At 47.1% G+C, this 23433-nt stretch overlaps 2 protein-coding genes across 2 annotated transcripts in view; both read right to left on the bottom strand.

Moving 5' to 3' along the window:
- Positions 1-16907, bottom strand: part of LOC143512665 (actin filament-associated protein 1-like 2) — a 32911-nt gene extending 16004 nt beyond the window's left edge. Inside the window, exons 1-3 of the mRNA XM_077003248.1 lie at positions 16458-16907; positions 5111-5248; positions 3373-3494 (exon numbers count right to left, since the gene is read on the bottom strand). Coding sequence (XP_076859363.1) covers positions 3373-3494; positions 5111-5248; positions 16458-16473 — 276 coding nt within the window. The 5' untranslated portion in view covers positions 16474-16907. The remainder of the gene's footprint in view (positions 1-3372; positions 3495-5110; positions 5249-16457) is intronic.
- A 161-nt stretch (positions 16908-17068) lies between these two features.
- LOC143511696 (uncharacterized) overlaps positions 17069-23433 on the bottom strand; it is an 8191-nt gene continuing 1826 nt past the window's right edge. The window contains exons 2-3 of the mRNA XM_077001272.1: positions 23331-23433; positions 17069-23282 (exon numbers count right to left, since the gene is read on the bottom strand). The exon at positions 23331-23433 is cut by the window's right edge and continues 949 nt beyond it. Of these exons, the coding sequence (XP_076857387.1) occupies positions 21389-23282; positions 23331-23433 (1997 nt within the window). The 3' untranslated portion in view covers positions 17069-21388. The remainder of the gene's footprint in view (positions 23283-23330) is intronic.

Below are 23433 nucleotides of genomic sequence, written 5' to 3'. Positions count from 1 at the left end.
AGTGGACGTCCTCCTCTGAGAACCTCACTCCTCCTCACTCTCAGTATCTGTTTTCTAAGACTGTTGCAGTCCAGTCTACACCCCAGACAGCCTAGACACCCCAAGCATACGTGCACTCTCCATGTGTCCTGAGACCATACGGCTGCCATATCAACCTCAGAACGTTGGCGCAACTTTGTGATGACCTCAGTGTCCCCGGAGATGCTCCATCACGCCATCCTGCTTCCTTTAGCTAGCGTGGGTGTTCTATCACTCCATCTATCACTCCATCACAGGACCCCAAATGCTCCTATCATGTACACACACATAATTATCCACACAAACGGCCACTTCCTCTCCTCCGGTCGCCTCCCAGCCAATAGGCTTGCGGCGTTGATGAGATGGGCCTCTTGAATAAACAGCATCATTTCCTCACCCAGATACACAAGTCCCCACCACACGCCCACCACAAACTTCACAGACATTCCAAAGCACTTTTCACACCAGGTACAAATCATTTTGAACAACTTGGCCATCAACAATTTAATTAGAATTGCAACTGTTATCATTTTATTTTAATTAGAATTATATCTGGCTTTTCTAATGAGTGCTTTGACCTTCTCATAGGGACACCTTCACAACAGAACACAATCAGGACAGAACACCTTCAGGACAGAACACAATCAGGACAGAACACCTTCACAACAGAACACAATCAGGACAGAACACCTTCGGGACAGAACACCTTCACAACAGAACACAATCAGGTCAGAACACCTTCACAACAGAACACAATCAGGTCAGAACACCTTCAGGACAGAACACAATCAGGACAGAACACCTTCACAACAGAACACCTTCAGGACAGAATACCTTCAGGACAGAACACCTTCACAACAGAACACAATCAGGACAGAATACCTTCAGGACAGAACACCTTCACAACAGAACACCTTCAGGACAGAATACCTTCAGGACAGAATACCTTCACAACAGAACACCTTCAGGACAGAACACCTTCACCCAGTAAGAGTGACAAAGCTCACACACAGGCATGGCAAGTAACCCAACACTTGGGTTTACTGGTGTCTGCTGGGAATGGCGTAGCTCAGTGCGGCATGGCCCAGATAGGCTGGAATGCCCTGATCTCTTATCTTCTGAGTCATTGCCCCCCCCCCCCCCCCCCCCCAAAAAAAAAAATTGAAACAGTAGGTAACCTCTCAGAAAGAGTAGCGTTTTGCTCCAGTGGTACAGACCTACAGCACAGAGGTCACCAGGTCCCTCGCTGCTGGGGGCTAACCTGAACACACCCATGCCTAGGAGACACCGTCAGCACCCTTCCTCGGGTGTGTGGGTACAACAGAGTTGAAGGTTCACACTCAATCTCACACATACCCATAATGCTCTGGTTTTTGTTTACATTTGATGTGATGCAGCCCAGAGCAATTAAACTGTCTCCATTTTCTCAGCATTAATCAGGGGGCTTTCCAGGGCGGTTTAGTGTCTGTTCCGGTCCTGGGTACCCATCTGTCTCCCTGCCCTCTCTTCCTGTTCATGAGGAGAAGAGAAAACTCTGAAATTGATCAGGTAATGGTATCCAGAACTGTAGAGGTCTCTCTCTCTCTTTCTCTCTATGCTGTTTACCTGTGGTCATCTACTTGAAATGCTTTGGTAAATGGGGCAGGACTTGACCCCTGCCCTCGGGGCTGGCCACTGGCTGAGATGAGAGGGAAGGGTGAGAAGGTACCCGCACTGCAGCTGGGAACCTCGGCTTGGCCAACCACAACACAGCTTCAGTCCAACCCTGAGCCTTCTAACCTCTCATTGGTCGGCCACAACACAGCTTCCCTCCAACCCAGAGCCTCCTAACCTCTCATTGGCCAACCACAACACAGTTCTGGAGCCTCTGAGGCACTGGGCCTGTCGGCCAATACAGTATAGTCCACAACACCGGCCTGTTATTACAGCCACAAAAGCCAATGGCCCCGAAAATACACATCATAGTCTTACACAGCCAGTATCCCCGAAAATACACATCACAGTGCCACAGAAGCAGTGCATCCTGGACCCAATGCACCCCATAAAGACTCTTAAAATACACATCACACTGGTGGCATCATCTCACATACAGGGTTCCCCAGAAAAGCTACCACAGAGATCACTAAACACACATTTGACCAAGAAAAACCTTGGAAATGTACAACATTTATACACACACACTGCACCAGCACAAGAGCTATGACCTTCCTCACTCACTCAAAAGAGCTCAATAATTTAGACTTTAATACAAGGGACGGCACTTAAGGTCCAGCTTGGCGGTGAGGTTCTCCTGCGTGTTCCAGCCCTACTGCTCAAGCAGCTCCCAGTCACTCTGGAGACCCTCCAAAGATGCTTCACAGCCTAAAGCCAGAAGCTCCTGTCCTGTAGATGTGGCCTGCCGCCCTGGGCCTGTAGCTCTGTGGAACGGAGCACGAGGGCACAAAGAACGGGCGGAGGATCATGTTGTGATAAAGGTGTTTATAGTCGCCGCCCAGCCCAGGCAGATCAGGGCACTCTGACATAACAACACAGCTATTCGACCCACTTCCATAAAACCACATTCTTGAACTTCTGCCTGAATGCAGACGTGCCGTGTTTGTGGAGTTTGGAAAGATATAGGACAGGCTAAGAGAAGCAGCATGCCCGGGACACCTCTGTCCCCCGGAGAACCCGGGACACCATGTCCACACTGCACACCTCGGTCCCCCAGAGAAGCAGCGAGCGCTGCTAATGATCACCACACTAATCAGACTGATCTCTGCACTTAGACACTATTATATGTTATATGTAAAATCCTTCAGTTCGTGTTCATCATGTCTACACTCCATGATCAACACATTTCTCTCCTCAAGGATCAATCAAGTCTTTCAGTAACTGCCAAAACCAGTTAACCCAATAAAGACTGCACAAAGAGTGAATTAGAATTCTAATACTACTAATATATATACTATATATATTACACTATATATTACATTACACTATACTAGACTTCGGTTGGTGGTATAAGAGTGGTGGTGGTGTTAGGGTCGTGTTTGGTGTAAGAGTAGTGGTGGTGGTATTAGGGTGGTGTTTGGTGTAAGGGTGGTGGAGGTGTTAGGGTGGTGTTTGGTGTAAGAGTGGTGGTGGTGTTAAGGTGGTGTTTGGTGTAAGAGTGGTGGTGGTGTTAGGGTGGAGGTGGTGTAAGGGTGGTGGTGGTGTTAGGGTGGTGTTTGGTGTAAGAGTAGAGGTGGTGTTTGGGTGGTGGTGGTGTTAGGGTGGAGGTGGTGTTAGGGTGGTGGTGGTGTTTGGTGTAAGAGTAGAGGTGGTGTTTGGGTGGTGTTTGGTGTAAGGGTGATGTGTTGTTGTGGGCCTTACCCCACCCTGGAGCCATCCAGCAGAGGAAGAGAGCGTGGGTCCAGTTGGATGGTCCTCTAAGACTGAGCTTTCCTTGGGCTCTCCAGGGGAACAGTTCATAATCATGTACTCTGCATCTTCCACTAGAGAAACACACACACACACACACACACACACACACATAATCCCCTTGTAACACAGACTGGACACGAACAAGTTGTATATGTCTGTTTCTCACATTCTAATGCTGTAGTATAATCTAATAATAATTTATTATAATAAAATAATAATGAACAAAAATAAAAGTCCACGTCCACTGTATTGTGACTGTAATGGTGGAGGTAATGAAAGTGATGGTGGTGGAGGTAATGAAAGTGATGGAGGTGGAGGTAATGAAAGTGATGGTGGTGGAGGTGGTGTAAGTGATGGAGGTGGAGGTGATGAAAGTGATGGTGGTGGAGGTGATGAAAGTGATGGTGGTGGAGGTGATGTAAGTGATGGAGGTGGAGGTGATGAAAGTGATGGTGGTGGAGGTGATGTAAGTGATGGTGGTGGAGGTGATGAAAGTGATGGAGGTGGAGGTGATGAAAGTGATGGTGGTGGAGGTGGTGTAAGTGATGGTGGTGGAGGTGATGTAAGTGATGGAGGTGGAGGTGATGAAAGTGATGGTGGTGGAGGTGATGAAAGTGATGGTGGTGGAGGTGATGTAAGTGATGGAGGTGGAGGTGATGAAAGTGATGGTGGTGGAGGTGATGTAAGTGATGGTGGTGGAGGTGATGAAAGTGATGGAGGTGGAGGTGATGAAAGTGATGGAGGTGGAGGTGATGAAAGTGATGGTGGTGGAGGTGATGGTGGTGGAGATGGTGGTGGTGGAGGTGTGGTGTTAATTATGGGCCTTCCTAGCGTTGCGCTCCATCCAGTCAAATCCACAAGTCCTCCAGCATGGCTCCTTTAGTCCTTTACCTTTTCAGGACCAACATTGCTCACGGACAAGGCAATATGTTTTGATTTGGAACCCAAATACCAATAACATACCTTAGAAATGACTGAACGTCTTCTCTCATTCCCAGTTTTCAGGACTATATCCAAATGCCTAACTGCTGTCCTAGAACTGAAGCGTTTGAGGAGGAGGAGGCGGGGCTTAGGCCTGTCACTCCAATTATTTTTGCTATGATCACATTGTTGTGCTGGTCTGAACCACTCAGCCTGCATTCCACTGCAGTTCTCGCAGGCACGTGTGCTGAGCTGGAGAGAGCCGTGTGCTCACCCTGCTCGCACCGTCTCTTCTCCAACACACCGGGTGATGAGGTCATTCTGGCAGCAGAGGAATTTACAGCCTGGAGAGACGCAGGCTGCAGCGACGGCATTCACATGGTTCGAGTTTTAGAGCCATCCTATCTCACCCCTGCATGACCCTGCACTCATTTACCCAGAATGCTTTGGAGTGCTCTTCACTGGAGCCAAGGGAGGATTTTATATGATGTACTGGGGGTATATATCAATTATAGGACTAATCTATAGGATGTTTATAGGGTATCAAACCCTTTTAGGACTAATCTATAGGGTATCTATAGGGTATTAACCCCTTTTAGATCTATGGCTTCCTAAACCCACAGTACAAACGTGAGCATGAGGAGTATATCAAGGCTCTTCCTCTTCCTCCTTCCTGTGTCTGTTCCATTTAAGCTTGTTAACATCCATGAATCTATTGAAGAGCGTGTTCGCTCTGTGCCCATCCCCAGGGTGAAGAGCTGTTTACCTGGAGAGTCTTTGTTGTCCTGCAGCTTAGACAGCAGCTCTGAGATGGACTTCTTCTGGGCCTGGGCAAAGTAGCTGAGGTTCTCACCGTCCAGCACCAGCAGAAAAGCCTGCAGATCCGAAACCAGCCGGGCCAGAACTAAAGAACAAAACCAACAAACAACACACAACTAACACACCTGCAACGATCAGACCTTGGGTTGGTAGTGAATGATTCTGGTATTGCACATATTAGTAATGTAGAAAGTATATTCAGAACTGTGCTAACTGTGTTTGTATTAGCAAATTAGATCAGTTTCAGTTTCTGTCCAGCTTTGTGAATATGAATTCACTTCATTTCAGTAAGATGATTTGAGAGAACTAATGCAGCTTCACGATGAACGTTAACAAGGCAGACCTCCATTAATGAGATCAGGAACATCTGGAGATGCTTGTGCTCATTCTCACAGTCAACAGCCTCAGAGTCAGCCTCAACATGACCTCACAAAATGCTGAGAAGGTTTGGTGCTACAATTGCTTGATGTTCTCAGCTAGTGGTGTCTCAAACCTCTAAAACCAGGCCCTCACCTTAACCAGACCACCACCATAACCAGGCCCTCACCTTAACCAGATTACCACCATAACCAGACCACCACCATAACCAGGCCCTCACCTTAACCAGACCACCACCATAACCAGACCACCACCATAACCAGGCCCTCACCTTAACCAGACCACCACCATAACCAGGCTCTCACCTTAACCAGACCACCACCATAACCAGACCTCCACCATAACCAGGCCCTCACCTTAACCAGACCACCACCATAACCAGACCACCACCATAACCAGACCTCCACCATAACCAGGCTCTCACCTTAACCAGAACACCACCTTAACTAGGCAGACTTCATCTGCATCGACCTGCATGTAGCAATGCTGAATTATCTGCACACTTACCCAAGCATTAAACCCTGTGCTTCTAAGACACACACATCCACTCCTGAGGTCTCTGAGACACACAGACTGGCGTGGGGGACTGGATGAGATGATGACACCTCCCACAAACACGCTAGAGAGTTCTGTGAGTAGCAGCAGGTCAGCTCCTTCAGGGGAGTGTGGCCTCCTCTGTCCGCTCCTCTAGAGTTCACTGCTTGCCTTCTTACGTGTGGAGCCCCAGCTGTGGGGATGTGGTGGGGGAGAGAGGAGCTTTCTGGGATCGACCTCATTATGCTAGTTTGAGACAGACGTGCTTCTGTTCTCCCATTACCACAGTAAATAGGGACACCACAGGCCCTCCACACCACCAGTCTGCACACCGCCTGTCTGCACACCGTTAGTCTGCACACCACCAGTCTGCACACCGCCTGCCTGCACACTGCCAGTCTGCACACCGCCTGCCTGCACACCGCCTGCCTGCACACCGTTAGTCTGCACACCATTAGTCTGCACACCGCCTGCCTGCACACCGCCTGCCTGCACACAGTTAGTCTGCACACCATTAGTCTGCACACCGCCTGCCTGCCCACTGCCTGTCTGCACACCATTAGTCTGCACACCGCCTGCCTGCACACCGCCTGCCTGCAAAGCGTTAGTCTGCACACCGCCTGCCTGCACACCGTTAGTCTGTACAACATCTCTGCACACCGCCTGTCTGCACACCACCTCTCTGCACACCGCCCGTGTTACTACAACTAATTATCTGGGTTACTGCAGCTATCCAAACGGTGAGATTACTACAGTGTTACAAGTTACTACACTGTAAGGTGCTGGGTTACTGCAGCTAATCACCTGGGTTACTGTAGCTAATCACCTGAGTTACTGCAGCTAATCACCTGGGTTACTGCAGCTAATCACCTGTGTTACTGTAGCTAATCGCCTGGGTTACTGTAGCTAATCACCTGGGTTACTGTAGCTAATCACCTGGGTTACTGTAGCTAATCACCTGGGTTACTGTAGCTAATCACCTGGGTTACTGTAGCTAATCACCTGGGTTACTGCAGCTCTTTCTAATTCCTCATCCACCCTTAATGTTTTCCTGTTTTCAACACCATTCCTTCTGTTTCTGTCTTTGGTTTTGTTTTGTGTTTTTTTGAAAAGCAAAGAGAGAATATCAGATTCAGTACTCCTCTCTGTGCCGCCACAAGTCATCAAGGTTTGGTAGTCAGGCCAAGCCGGCAAACACAAGCTGCTTGTTGTGATGGGACTGAATGGCTTGTGAGTTAGTGTGAGCGGGGATCACACACAGGCAGCTCTGAATGAACCCTCACAGTCATGAGAACTATTGTTGATTCATAATTCATAGCTTAGAAGGTAAACACACACACTGACAAAGACCCTCTCTCTTTCTCCCTCTCCTTTACACACACACATACACACACAGATTCCCACACACCTACATACATGTGCACATGCTCACACACTGGAACCCACAAGATGAAAGCGTCGTCACAATAAACAGAGGCTAAGGAGAGGTGGGTGGGTCCTGTTCTCTCACTCTCTCCTTCTCCCTCTCTGCACCCCCACCATAAACTCTCCCTCTCTTTCACTCCACAGTCTGTCTCTGTCTCTACAGCCCTCTCTCTCCCTCTTGGTCAAACACATCATCTCCAGTGAGGAGGAGTCCACAGAACATGCCTCAGAGAAAAAACCTTTGGATCAGCTCAACTACTGGATCAGCACAACCACTGGATCACTGCAACCACTGAATCACCGAACTACTGGAACAGCGCAACCACTGGATCACCGAAACTGCTGGAGCGGCACAACCACTGGATCAGCTCGGGTTTCCATGCCCCAGTGTGGCTGTTACGCAACAATCAGAACACGGTAGTGGTTAATAATCAATGTGTAACTAATGTTCCAATATTTCACCAATAAAGCAGAGTGTGCAGTGTGTAACCAAGACTGGGCAGCAGGAACAGGCTCAACTGGAAGACCTGAACATTCTCCTTAGTGTTGATGGACTGTAATGCAGCAGTAACACCAACCATGTGTGTGACCGGCCTGCAGCTGCAGATGGACAGCAGAAGGCTGGCACTGGCTGCTCTGGGCCTGTGTCTGGCCTGTGTCTGGCATGTGCTGCTCTGGGCCTGTGTCTGGCCTGTGTCTGGCATGTGCTGCTCTGGGCCTGTGTCTGGCCTGTGTCTGGCACTGGCTGCTCTGGGCCTGTGTCTGGCCTGTGTCTGGCATGTGCTGCTCTGGGCCTGTGTCTGGCATGTGCTGCTCTGGGCCGGTGTCTGGCCTGTGCATGGCCTGTGTCTGGCCTGTGCTGCACTGGGCCTGTGTCTGGCCTGTGCTGCTCTGGGCCTGTGTCTGGCCTGTGCCTGGCTTGTGTCTGGCCTGTGCTGCCCGTTGTGTTGGTTAGAAGGTTTTGCTCAAGCCACTTCTCTCTGGAGTAAACAACACATTCCCACGGGTTCACACAGGGTCGTTGGAGAGGGTGTAATGGAGTTCTATCATGCTCATGCTAACACAGCCCCAAACAAACATCACAAAAACACAGGAGATGCCATAAGTGTCACCCACCCACCCAGCACCACACAAGGACTCAAGAGCACCATCTACATGGACCTGTGAATTGCCAGGCCTTCGCAGTTTTACACCGGAAAGGACAGTTTCTATTTGCAAGATCAGACATCTTAAACCGACAGGCAGACTGAGTCTGTATTGTTATGTGCTGCCACTCCATCTCTGAACAAAGATGAGGAGTGAAATACCCTGGTGTCTGGAGGGAGAGAACAGCAACCACAGAAACGCCCGCTGCTGTCTGCTGCAGGGCGGTTATCAGACTGTCAGGTGCAGGGTAATTATCAGACTGTCAGGTGCAGGGTGATTATCAGACTGTCAGGTGCAGGGTAATTATCAGACTGTCAGGTGCAGGGTGATTATCAGACTGTCAGGTGTAGGGTCATTATCAGACTGTCAGGTGCAGGGTAATTATCAGACTGTCAGGTGCAGGGCGATTATCAGACTGTCAGGTGCAGGGTGAATATCAGACTGTCAGGTGCAGGGTGATTATCACACTGTAAGGTGTAGGGTGATTATCAGACTGTAAGGTGCAGGGTGATTATCAGACTGTCAGGTGCAGGGCGATTATCAGACTGTCAGGTGCAGGGTGATTATCAGATTGTCAGGTGCAGGGTGATTATCAGATTGTCAAGTGCAGGGCCATTATCAGACTGTCAGGTGCAGGGCCATTATCAGACTGTAAGGTGCAGGGCCATTATAGCTGGTGTTCAGGGTGCTCACTGCTGGCTCCATGGGTGAAGGGAAGGCTTTTCATTTGCTTTAAACAAACATCAACCTTCAGATGTGATAGAGTTGACGCTGGAGCGCTAACAGCTAACTCATTAAATAAACACCGCCTCTAACCAGATGTCAATGCCTGACTAAGGACAAGTCCCCACACCCTTCAGAATGACAGCCCAAGGCCTCTGGTCCTCCACACCTCCCTGACATTCTCTTCTGACTCTCACACTTTCCTCTGAGTACTCGCTCTCCTGAGCACCACAGGTGTCCACTAAGGCTTAAGAACTTCAGAGGTCCACAGGCTGATGGTTCAGAAAGTCACGGGTCTGCTGTAAGTACTGACCTCCCAGAGCAGACACAATGCACACACACACCGGTTTCATTTGTGTTTCGCTATGTTCCCTCTTCTTAGCTCTGTACATGTGTTAATTTGTTCCTTGATCTTTAGTGAAGCAAAGAATTCTGTCTCTGCCATTTCCTGCGTGTCTGTTATCTCCCATCATCCTCCAGCTAGAAGCACAGACCACTGGCACGTCTCCTCCTGATGATGTCACGTGGAGCTGGGACTCATTTCACTGTCAGATATTTCTACCTGTTGTCTGGGCCTGGAGCCCAGCAGAGTATGCAGAGTGTGAAGAGTGTGAAGAGTGTGGAGAGTGTGGAGAATGTGGAGAGTGCGAAGAGTGCCCTGTTCCACCACACCTGCTGGACATGGACAATCAGGGTCCAGCCAGGGGGGTTACACAGGGAGACCACCACACCCACAGCACAGGCAGTACTGTCTGAACCAACATCAGTTTATTTCTTGTTTTTTAAAAGGTCTGTGCCAACACCTGCACCAACAGTCAGCCTAATCCCCTATTTGTAACGTAATTTCAGTCATTTCATTATCCCTACTGGGTATTCAAGAGTTTAAAGCTCCACGTTCAGAGAGAACACTAAAGACAAACCAGTCCTATACTGAGTGGTGAAGTCCTAGTTTCCTCCTTAAAGTCATTTTCTTATATCTAATATGTACTTTTCCTTTTCTTTTTACAGAAAGGAGAATACAGCAAAAACGTTGGAAATATTTTAGGAATATTACTGGAATATTACTGAAATATTATTAGAATATTACTGGAATATTACTACATCTTCAGAAGTGGACAGTTCTAGCTCAGGGAAACAACCCTCTCTGGTAATGTGCCAGCATTAGATCAAACCACCAGGTTGAATGAATTAATGAACATCCACAGACAGACACACTATCATGGCAGGAAAGGTTTCTCAGATCTCTGGTCTAAAGGTTGCAGCTATAACCAGTAGACAGGACTGTGGCTCGCTGTAGCTCTGAAGGACTGTTAGTACTCGCTGTGGTTGTTCTGAAGGACTCTGTTACTATTCGCTGTGGTTGCTCTGAAGGACTCTGTTACTGCTCGCTGTGGTTGCTCTGAAGGACTCTGTTACTATTCGCTGTGGTTGCTCTGAAGGACTCTGTTACTACTTGCTGTGGTTGCTCTGAAGGACTCTGTTACTGCTCGCTGTGGTTGCTCTGAAGGACTCTGTTAGTACTCGCTGTGGTTGCTCTGAAGGGCTTTGTTACTGCTCGCTGTGGTTGCTCTGAAGGACTCTGTTACTATTCGCTGTGGTTGCTCTGAAGGACTTTGTTACTGCTCGCTGTGGTTGCTCTGAAGGACTCTCTTACTATTCGCTGTGGTTGCTCTGAAGAACTCTTTTTACTGCTCGCTGTGGTTGCTCTGAAGGACTCTGTTACTGCTCGCTGACTGCTGCACTGTGGCCTGTGTTTTATTCATGTTAACTGTTAGCCTGACTAATTGCCCATTCTACTGCCGATGGGATCATCTTAACCTCCGAAACAAAGAGCAGAGTTTTTTTATTAAAGTGGATCAGCAGCTGTCATCAGACAGACAGACACACACACACACGCACGCACGCACACACACCACAGACACGCGTCTAGATCAAGTCTCTGTCTGTGTCCCGTCACACAGCTCCCTAGAGAGAAGTGTGTGCAGCTGCAGACTGCATCAGTCCAGACGATGCTATGAGTGGCCAGCTAATCACATCCCAGAGGCACGTCATGCGGGTTAGACGTGAGTCGCCAGCTAATGGCGTCCCAGAGGTACGTCCCCCGGGTTGATGTGATTGAAGCTGTTCACGGTGGACTTCTGGACACACAGTGACTGAGATCAGGCTGATCTCCTGATGCAGTTTTTGATCATTAATGTGTAATTACATGTTGCTTGCCCCACACTCCGTATGCATATATCACGTACATAACACCCCCACCCTCACCCTCGTCCCTAACCACACCACCTGCCCCCACCTTAATTCTCCAGCCCCACTAATGCCCCACTGCTGAGGCGGTGGCATTTCCGGAATGCCCTGGACACCCACTCTGGTTTTGGTATGGCCACAGAGAGGTCACATGACACAGTCCACAGAGACACTTCAAACAGAAGCTCGGGCATTTACCCCCCCCCCCCCCCCCCCCCCCCCCCACACACACACACACATACATACACCCTTTTACTGACCTCACTGTCATACATATTTGAGGGACAAATGAGAGCTGTGGAATGAGTATAGTACAGGGAGATGAATGAGTATAGTACAGGGAGATGAATGAGTATAGTACAGGGAGATGAATGAGTTTAGTACAGGGAGATGAATGAGTATAGTACAGGGAGATGAATGAGTTTAGTACAGGGAGATGAATGAGTATAGTACAGGGAGATGAATGAGTATAGAACAGGGAGATGAATGAGAATAGTATAGGGAGATGAATGAGTATAGAGCAGGGAGAGGAATTATTATAGAACAGGGAGATGAATGAGTATAGTACACGGAGAGGAATGAGTATAGTACAGGGAGAGGAATGAGTATAGTACAGGGAGATTAATGAGTATAGTACAGGGAGATGAATGAGTATAGTACAGGGAAAGGAATGAGTTTAAAAGTAAAAGATGAATATAGTAATGAGAGAAAGATGAATACAGAAGAGAAAAGGAGTCCAGAAGAGAAGAGATGAGTAAGGTAGTAAGAGAGATGAACAGAGAGACAGATGAATATGGTAGTGAGAGAGATGAGTATTGTAGAGGGCCAGCGAGCTGTAAAGAAAGCCCACAGTAACTGAGAGTTTCTAGTCACAACACAGATGGAAGTAATTAAATGCATGGGCCAGCACAGTGGGACAAGATTAAACAAATAAACAGATTTAAGGACAAATAAACCACTATCCCAATCACTAGTCCTTTCTTTTAGATGTTAAGCAAAACAAACATAAATAACACTGGCTAGATATATTGTGTACAAGTCCTGATGCAGTTTTTGATCATTAATGTGTGTAATTACATGTTACATCAGAACTTACTCAAGAAAAACAAGGAAGAACCATAAAGAACCAAGGACCAGAAATCATTTACTTTGATTTCATCTTCTTGGATATACAGTGGGATATACAGTGGGATATACAGTCTCTCCCCATTTTAGATCATTAGTATTTCTGTTCAAGCGTGTATCTTTGTGCTAAAACTAAAAACACGCCTACAAGAACGTGACTTATTCAGCAGTGGGGCATCATCATCAGCACTGATACAGAGGAACTTCCTCTGTCTCTTGACCATGAACAGGAGACAAGCAATACAAAGACGTCCACTTCAGTGCTGAACTGTGAGCCTTGACTTTGTAGTCTAAACAAGTATCTCTGCATTCTGAATCAGAAATCCACCTAAGAACAAGGAGCCCTGTATCCTGGAACCACACCAAATGTAGCCAGAGTGTTTTTCAGACTCTGCAGCCTGGGTGAGTTTGGTAGTGAATTTGTTTGTCATATTTCAGACTCTAATGCCTGGGTGATTAACTGGGTGTGTTTGACAGCATCCTGGATGTCACTCCAACATTCTGAACCCAGTGTAGGCTCCTCTCTTCAAATGACACAAAAATAACAAAATACAACACTACCATTGTCTACGCTAGCATCTACGATGGTCCCTACGCTAGCCCACATGCTGACCTTTACAATATCCCATACACTAGTCCCTACGTTAGACCCTACACAACCCTCTACACTAGCCTTTACACTAGCCCTTATGCTAGCCCCTACACTACCCTCTACACTAGCCTTTACACTAGCCCTTATGCTAGCCCCTACACTACCCTCTACACTAGCCTTTACACTAGCCCTTATGCTAGCCCCTACACTACCCTCTACACTAGCCCTTACACTAGCCTCTACACTACCGTCTACGCTAGCCTTTACACTAGCCCTTACACTAGCCCCTATGCTAGCCTTCATTCACAACAGTTGGAAGTCTGCACCCTGAAAGGATGTGCTAAGAAAAGCTCTGACACGAGGGGGGGTTGTGTGGACATGTGCCAGCCCAGACACTACAGCTGAAGATTACTGACAATCCTGTATGCAGACGGAGCGGCTAGGCAGCAACAGCTGGGACACAGTCACCCGACAGTCCTGACCCGACGGTCCTGACCCGACAGTCCTGACCTCCCAGCCCTACTGATCTGAAGCCATTCAGAATCAGAAACAGAACATCTTTATTGTCATTATACCACGTATAATGAAATTAAGGTGCTGTACTTGTGGTGTAACAGACAAGAATATAAAGAAAACTATAATTTACAAAAATGTAAATATTCCAAATTCCACTTAGAACAATGAATTTGTAAAATGTTGCACAGTCCCATGTTAAATTTAAAATGAGTAAAAAAAAAAGTTATGATGAGTTATTTAGTGCCCAAACAGCGGTGGAGGAAAAGGCTATTTCTGAGCCGCTTGGTCTTTGTTTTAATAGTTCTCTCCTCTCTAAACTTTTAGCTACCTACACTCTTTCTGAACTGAGTGTTTTCCCCAACTCAAAATTCCAACACTCAGACAAAGGATGATATAAAAGATGTCAAACCGCCTGCCCCCTAATGGAGATACCTTCATATCACATTCACCAACTAAACTCTACATTTCAGTGGTGCAGCTAGTCGAGATTTCCAAGGGAACCCTACCTGAAGGAACATCAACCATTCCCTCATCCATAAGCCTAGTGTGTCCTGGGACACCATCCCAGAACCACCATCATCACCGCTAATTACTGCCAATCATCACCACCCATCACCTCTGCCCATCAACATCACCCATCAGCACCACCCATCACCACTGTCCATCAACACTGCCCATCAACACTTCTGTGACCATTTGAGAAGCATTATAAGAGTGTACCATAAAATTGGTTAAGGGAGTATCCTACTTGGGGGGCAGTGTGCAAGTGTGCACCACAGCTCCAATACGCAGAAAAACCCGTTCTCTGCCAGACCGAACCCCTGTCCATATGGGTGAGTGTGTGTGTGTGTGTGTGTGTGTGTGTGTGTGTGTGTGTGTGTGTTTTCTAACTGCACAGATGGGTAAAAAGCGGAGGACAAATTTCGATTGCAGTGAAAAAATTACAATTGATAAATATGGCACATTTACATTTACATTTACTTTCCTATGTGTCTGTAGGATTTAGATGAGGGACTAAGACGAATGTGTGTATGTGGACACGGGTGTGGGACAGTCCTCGCCCTGGGGACAAGGCAGCATGCTGATGACATCATAGAGGGCTGCTGATGACATCACACTGGGCTGTTCTCCTATCAGCCCCAAACCTGCAATAACCACAGGAACATCTGAACTGCCACTTTATGAAATGTATATATGCAAACGCACAAATGCACATATACACACATTCAGATACACACATACACACAGATATACAGTACACACAGATATACACATTCATATACACATGTATTCACAGAAAGACACATAGAGATACGAACTACTCCCCCCTCCCTCCACAAACACACACACACACACACACACACACACACACACATACACACACACACACACACACACATAGACACAAAGTGCCAGTGGGGTCAAAAAACAGCTGTGGAGGGACTGCTTGCTGACAGTCATCTCAGACAATATAACTAAAATATAAAATATGGTTAAAAAATAATAATACAAAATAAAACACTGTTCCAGCACATCTGTGTTTGAAAGAGTTAGTGGGATGTCACCACCACAAGACATAAACTAGACATACTGTGGAAAAAGCGCGTGCCCGTAGATGGAAGAATGAGATGTTGAGACGTTTTAGAATTAACTGATCAACGCGCGCGCGTGCGTGCGTGCGGGTGTGCGTGTATGTATGTGTGTGTGTGTGTGTGCGTGCGTGCGTGCGTGCGTATGTGTGTGTGTGTGCGTGCGTGCGTGTGTGTGTGTGTGTGTGTGTGCCAATTAAAAGCAGGAAGGAGAAAACGGTCCAAAGAAACTCAGCCACGCGAACAAAACAGCACGAGACTCGTGATCTAACGGCGCCTCACACTCTAACGATCCCGCGCGGTCTCCGTTTACAACAGCCGGTTGCTCCGGCGCCCCGGACCTCAGTAGCCATTACCGCACATAATCCCCCACGTCGCACCTCTCTTTACAGTCTGTGTCTGTGCAGTGGTCATTGTGGCCAGTTTCAGGTCGAACTTTTCTATGATTACAAATGTTTCACTCAAGTTGTATAAACAAATATGACTCTTCTAGAGGAAATTAAGTAACAACAAAGCCTACAGTCAAATCAACTATAAACATTGCCAACGACCAAGGAATGGAGCTACAAGGATGTGGCAGTCAGGCACGGATCCAAAAGGCCCCCGTGCGTTGCGTCTGACGGCTCCGACCAGAGCAGAATACAAACACACAGAGTAAATCTACCCGTATGCCACACAACCAGTGACACACAAACCAGTAATGCCAGTATGATGCGCCTCGCTCGTGCGTAATGAGCGCGAGTGCAGTTTGTCTCGGTACCCCCATATTCAAATTAATCAAGTTACCTCTCACTTTTACGGCTATTACCCTGAAATGTGGAGGCTACAAAGTAACTCCTCAATGCCAAAAGCATTCTCAGACGTCGTAGCCTTTTGCTCCGAGTTCACAATCTTGAATGAAGCTATCAGAAGTTCACACAGGCATGTGCGGTACTGGTAATAAATATTTATGTAAAAAAAACTGGTATGCAGATTTATTCTACATCTCCAAATACAACAGAAGAGGTGTGAGCGCGTACCTTTTTGTTTGTCCATCGCTGGAAAACGTTTAGAGTCCCAGTGAATCACTGCCGCTTCCTTCCCGAGTTCATTTCTGTCGCTTCTACAGTTTATTCTGCAGCGTCGCTGGAAACTACGTGTGATGGACGGATAAAGCTTCTTAATTAGAGCTGAGGGGGGGAAACTTCTAGGAACGGAAGACAAACTTCAGTGTAAGTGCCCAAACCAGTGGGCTGCCATGGACCATTCACTGGGAACCACTGTAACATCCCCCCACCCCCTCGCCTGTCCCAGGTTCTGAATCCGATAGGCTACACGGCAACTTTGGATCATTGCCACCCAGTGGACGAAAGTGGTACTGTAGTAGTTTCATACAATCATTCTCCGTACTTCAGGCTGTTTTTGAGAACTAGTATTAACGCATGGGAAATACAGGCCTAAAACAAAGGTGTTATTTTTAACCGTTGTCACGCTATCAGTTATCAGTAGGAATATTACAATATATGTAACATGTGAACATGTAGCTAATTCAGTAAAATACCAGCCTTAGAAAAACCCCACAGCTTTATAAAAACTGCTAAACAATAGCATAACTAAAGACAGCTGAAACACGACAAAGACGCGCGACAGATTAATTTGACATTTGTTTATTGTTGTCATTCAGCACACCTTCACAGAACAAAAGAAAGAAAGAAAACATGGTGATCAGTAATGCAGTGATGGTGCAGTTATGTGACTCCAGTGATAAAGGTAATATGATATGGGCATATGTGTGTGTGTGTGTGTGTGTGTGTGTGTGTGTGTGTGTGTGTGTGTGTGTGTGTGTGTGTGTGTGTGTGTGTGTGTGTGTTTGTGCACGCATGTGTGTGTGTGTTTATGTGTGTGTTTGAAATGAAACTGTATATTTGTGTAACATTCAAAGTGTAGCAGAATAAATGTTTGATATTGACTGTCACAATACTGTGACTGTAAGCATTTTACTATAAAGCAGCCTGATGTGTTTAGCTGCTAAAGTTTGAACATGTAGTCATTGTTAAAATTAGGGATTACTGAACAATGCGATGATGGTTAATCGGAATACTAATAACACTCATACCTCACTCAGCATGTACAGTTTAAAGGACAATGTGTAAAGAAGAGGCTACGGGTCTGATTTGTCAGGATGTTACTGCTATAACCCGCCCCAGAAAGGCGATTGGCTGGATTGTCAAAGGAACATCGAATAGTTTGAAGCCTTCTATGGATTTTTTTTCATTAAGAAAACTGTGACAGTCAGCTTGACTGTTGTCATAAACCACAGCCTCCATACAGCTGGGTGCACAAGACAAGTGCTCTGAACAAGTTTTACATGGAATGTCTATTTCTGTATCTCAGTTATTTTTTTATACATTTTCTTTGTTTTAAAAGTTATACCACAAAATAGGTAAACAAGCACAACAAAAGTGTGTGTATGTGCCTTTGTGTAGGTGCTGTTTGTGTGTGAGTATGTACCTGTGTGTGTGTGCGTGTGTGTGTGTGTGTGTGTGTGTGTGAGAGAGAGAGAGAGAGAGAGAGAGAGAGAAATAGAGAGAGAGAACAGTAGCTTCACATCATTTGGTCACTGAAGCAGCATAATCAAGGTTAATCCTATATGGAGTATATTTATGGAGAATATTTATGGAGTATATTTATGGAGTATACTGTAAAAATCAGTCCAATATCAAACACTCCCGATTCAGAAAACACCACGATATGTAAACCCAAAGCACGTGAGCAGGAGTGGAGCCTGCAGCAGAGTAAAGAGTGGAGTAGGGAGTGGAGTAGGGAGTGGAGTTGGTAGTGGAGTAGGGAGTGGAGTTGGTAGTGGAGTACGGAGTGGAATTGGTAGTGGAGTAGGGAGTGGAGTTGGGAGTGGAGTTGGTAGTGGAGTAGGGAGTGGATTTGATAGTGGAGTAGTGAGTGGATTTGGTAGTGGAGTAGGGAGTGGAGTAGGTAGTGGAATTGGTAGTGAAGTAGGGAGTGGAGTTGGGAGCGGAGTAGGTAGTGGAGTAGGGAGTGGAGTAGGTAGTGGAGTAGGGAGTGAAGTAGGGAGTGAAGTAGGCAGTGGAGTTAGTAGTGGAATAGTGAGTGGAGTAGGTAGTGGATTTGGTAGTGGAGTAGGGAGTGGAGTTGGTAGTGGAGTAGGGAGTGGGTTTGGTAGTGGAGTATGGAGTGGAGTAGGTAGTGGATTTGGTAGTGGAGTTGGTAGTGGAGTAGTGAGTGAAGTAGGGAGTGGATTTGGTAGTGGAGTTGGTAGTGGAGTAGTGAGTGGAGTAGGGAGTGGATTTGGTAGTGGAGTAGGGAGTGGAGTAGGTAGTGGAGTAGGTAGTGGAGTTGGTAGTGGAGTAGGGAGTGGAGTAGGGAGTGGATTTGGTAGTGGAGTAGGTAGTGGAGTAGGGAGTGGAGTTGGTAGTGGAGTAGGGAGTGGAGTAGGGAGTGGAGTAGGGAGTGGAGTTGGTAGTGGAGTAGGGAGTGGAGTAGGGAGTGGAGTTGGTAGTGGAGTAGGGAGTGGATTTGATAGTGGAGTAGGGAGTGGGTTTGGTAGTGGAGTATGGAGTGGAGTAGGTAGTGGATTTGGTAGTGGAGTTGGTAGTGGAGTAGTGAGTGGAGTAGGGAGTAGAGTAGGTAGTGGAATAGTGAGTGGAGTAGGTAGTGGATTTGGTAGTGGAGTAGGGAGTGGATTTGGTAGTGGAGTAGGGAGTGGAGTTGGTAGTGGAGTAGGGGGTGGAGTTGGTAGTGGAGTAGGGAGTGGAGTATGGAGTGGATTTGATAGTGGAGTAGGGAGTGGATTTGGTAGTGGAGTAGGGAGTGGAGTAGGTAGTGGAGTAGGTAGTGGAGTTGGTAGTGGAGTAGGGAGTGGAGTAGGGAGTGGATTTGGTAGTGGAGTAGGGAGTGGAGTAGGGAGTGGAGTTGGTAGTGGAGTAGGGAGTGGAGTAGGGAGTGGAGTAGGGAGTGGAGTTGGTAGTGGAGTAGGGAGTGGAGTAGGGAGTGGAGTTGGTAGTGGAGTAGGGAGTGGATTTCATAGTGGAGTAGGGAGTGGGTTTGGTAGTGGAGTATGGAGTGGAGTAGGTAGTGGATTTGGTAGTGGAGTTGGTAGTGGAGTAGTGAGTGAAGTAGGGAGTGGATTTGGTAGTGGAGTTGGTAGTGGAGTAGTGAGTGGAGTAGGGAGTAGAGTAGGTAGTGGAATAGTGAGTGGAGTAGGTAGTGGATTTTAAGGCTGGGCGATATGGAGCAAAAATAATATCTCGATATTTTTAAGATGAATGGCGATATACGATATATATCTCGATATTTTTTCTTCCCAAAAGGTAATAACAAAGAGGCAGTAATAAGTCAAATCTACGTCCCAAATGATTTGAGCGAGGAAGAGAGGCGGGGCAGGGCGGAAGTTGTTAAAAAAGAAACTCAAGTAAATTCACTATTCATAGTGTTGTGCGTGAATGATGCGTTCATTGAACACGCTCATTGTGTTCGTTGAACTGAACGCAACACATTTTTTAATAACTTGAACGTGAATTAGTTCACGTTGTGTCATGAACGGTAGACATCACTGTAAATCAGCGTTTCTCAAAGTGTGGGGCGCGCCATTTTGGTGGTGGGGCATAGAATTTCCCCATCTTCTGAGGTGGGGAATTATTGAAAAAGTTTGAGAACCACTGCTGTAAATGAACGTTGGAATTTGTTTTCCATTGAAAACTGAGTGACATCTGTTTTCTCTTTTGAAACGCAATGAGAGAAAGTTCATCCCTCGCTGGTGCCACTTAAATCATGTATCACCAGACAAATGGTTTTGACGTGTGCGCAATGCATTGTGGGCAACGTAGTGTCCGGCTGAGAATAGTTAACATACTGGCTAGTTAATAACATACTGGCTTCCGCACGACGTTACCCGTGATGAATTGCAGCAGAGCGGGGTAGGCATAGCACGTATAGTACGTATAGTGATTTCTAGCTTGTAGTTGTCACGTCTGGCTCCGCCCCTTCTAGTCTCGTCGTTTTTATGTTTTCCTTGTTCTTGTCATGCCCCTCTGTTTCAGTTGTTCCGTGTTAGCTCGTCTTATTTTACAAATGTGTGTGTGTGTTTGTATTGCCTATGTAAAGACTATACCTTCGGGGATCATTGTCGTTTCTTTATCTCCTAGTTGGTGTGTATATATAGCCTATGTCCAGACTATACCTTCGGGGATCACTGTCGTTTCTTTATTTCCTAGTTGGATGTGCACGGCCGTATTCACGCCTTATCTGTGATTCGTGGTTTTGATTAGCTTCGTGTTTGTGTGTGGTTAAAGTCTCTGTTCCATTTTCAGGTTCGTAGTGTTTTAGGTTTTCAGTTCATGTTTGGTCTCTGTGTTCTCTAACGTGGTATCGTGCCTGGCAATACATGTATGTTCTGTTAGTCTTCATGTTCATGTATGGCCGTTACTTGCTTCCCGTGTGTTTGTTCATGTCGGTGTATGTAACAATTAGTTGTACTCTTGTTTGGTCTAGTTTTGTGCCCTTGTCATTTCCGCTGCCTTTTAGTATATTAAGCGTTAGTTCTCTATTCATCATGCCACGTCATTCGCGGTCCACTCGCGTGTCGTCTGCAAATGTAAGATGTGAAATAAAATCGAATGAGATTGTACTATCTACTTCGCATTTGTGTCCGCCCCTTGATTGCGCAACAGCCAAATCGTGAAAAAAAGCATTTGAATATCTCACGAAAAAAGTAAAATGAACTGAACTTTGAACTATTTCATAATTAAAATTGTGAACTTTGAACGTGAACTGTTGACTTTGAGCATGTATGAACTGAACTTGAACTAGTTCAGAAAAGCTGTGAACTGGCACAACACTGACTATTCAGTATGGAAGTAAGCGGTTTCGTACGCAACCCATAACACGTGTAACTAACGCGACATAGACTATATCGATATAACGATATTGTCTCATCTTATATCTCGTATGAAAATATATCGATATTTCTCAAAATCTCGACATATCGCCCAGGCCTAGTGGATTTGGTAGTGGAGTAGGGAGTGGATTTGGTAGTGGAGTAGGGAGTGGAGTTGGTAGTGGAGTAGGGAGTGGAGTAGGTAGTGGAGTAGGTAGTGGAGTTGGTAGTGGAGTAGGGAGTGGAGTAGGGAGTGGATTTGGTAGTGGAGTAGGTAGTGGTGTAGGGAGTGGAGTAGGTAGTGGAGTTGGTAGTGGAGTAGGGAGTGGAGTTGGTAGTGGAGTAGGGAGTGGAGTAGGGAGTGGATTTGGTAGTGGAGTTGGTAGTGGAGTAGGGAGTGGAGTAGGGAGTGGAGTTGGTAGTGGAGTAGGGAGTGGAGTAGGGAGTGGAGTTGGTAGTGGAGTAGGGAGTGGATTTGATAGTGGAGTAGGGAGTGGATTTGGTAGTGGAGTAGGGAGTGGAGTAGGTAGTGGATTTGGTAGTGGAGTAGTGAGTGGAGTAGGGAGTGGAGTAGGTAGTGGAGTTGGTAGTGGAGTAGGGAGTGGATTTGGTAGTGGAGTAGGTAGTGGAGTAGGGAGTGGAGTAGGTAGTGGAGTAGGGAGTGGATTTGGTAGTGGAGTAGGGAGTGGAGTAGGGAGTGGAGTAGGTAGTGGAGTTGGTAGTGGAGTAGGGAGTGGAGTAGGAAGTGGAGTTGGTAGTGGAGTAGGGAGTGGAGTAGGGAGTGGAGTTGGTAGTGGAGTTGGTAGTGGAGTTGGTAGTGGAGTAGGGAGTGGAGTAGGGAGTGGAGTTGGTAGTGGAGTAGGGAGTGGAGTAGGGAGTGGAGTTGGTAGTGGAGTAGGGAGTGGAGTAGGGAGTGGAGTTGGTAGTGGAGTAGGGAGTGGAGTAGGGAGTGGAGTTGGTAGTGGAGTAGGGAGTGGAGTAGGGAGTGGAGTTGGTAGTGGAGTAGGGAGTGGATTTGATAGTGGAGTAGGGAGTGGATTTGGTAGTGGAGTAGGGAGTGGAGTAGGGAGTGGATTTGGTAGTGGAGTTGGTAGTGGAGTAGGGAGTGGAGTAGGAAGTGGAGTTGGTAGTGGAGTAGGGAGTGGAGTAGGGAGTGGAGTTGGTAGTGGAGTTGGTAGTGGAGTTGGTAGTGGAGTAGGGAGTGGAGTAGGGAGTGGAGTTGGTAGTGGAGTAGGGAGTGGAGTAGGGAGTGGAGTTGGTAGTGGAGTAGGGAGTGGAGTAGGGAGTGGAGTTGGTAGTGGAGTAGGGAGTGGAGTAGGGAGTGGAGTTGGTAGTGGAGTAGGGAGTGGAGTAGGGAGTGGAGTTGGTAGTGGAGTAGGGAGTGGATTTGATAGTGGAGTAGGGAGTGGATTTGGTAGTGGAGTAGGGAGTGGAGTAGGTAGTGGAGTTGGTAGTGGAGTAGGGAGTGGATTTGGTAGTGGAGTAGGTAGTGGAGTAGGGAGTGGAGTAGGTAGTGGAGTAGGGAGTGGATTTGGTAGTGGAGTAGGGAGTGGAGTAGGGAGTGGAGTAGGTAGTGGAGTAGGGAGTGGATTTGGTAGTGGAGTAGGGAGTGGAGTAGGTATTGGAGTAGGCAGTGGAGTAGGGAGTGGAGTTGGTAGTGGAGTAGAGAGTGGAGTAGGTAGTGGAGTAGGCAGTGGAGTAGGTAGTGGAGTAGGTAGTGGAGTGGGCAGTGGAGTAGGGAGTGGAGTAGGTAGTGGAGTAGTGAGTGGAGTAGGTAGTGGAGTAGTGAGCGGAGTAGGGAGTGGAGTAGGTAGTGGAGTAGGCAGTGGAGTTGGTAGTGGAGTAGGTAGTGGAGTAGGGAGTGGAGTAGGGAGTGGAGTTGGTAGTGGAGTAGGGAGTGGATTTGATAGTGGAGTAGGGAGTGGATTTGGTAGTGGAGTAGGGAGTGGAGTAGGTAGTGGATTTGGTAGTGGAGTAGTGAGTGGAGTAGGGAGTGGAGTAGGTAGTGGAGTTGGTAGTGGAGTAGGGAGTGGATTTGGTAGTGGAGTAGGTAGTGGAGTAGGGAGTGGAGTAGGTAGTGGAGTAGGGAGTGGATTTGGTAGTGG

This window comes from Brachyhypopomus gauderio, chromosome 4, assembly GCF_052324685.1.
Source record: "Brachyhypopomus gauderio isolate BG-103 chromosome 4, BGAUD_0.2, whole genome shotgun sequence".
NCBI lineage: Eukaryota > Metazoa > Chordata > Actinopteri > Gymnotiformes > Hypopomidae > Brachyhypopomus > Brachyhypopomus gauderio.
This window is presented reverse-complemented; position numbering and strand designations above follow the sequence as displayed.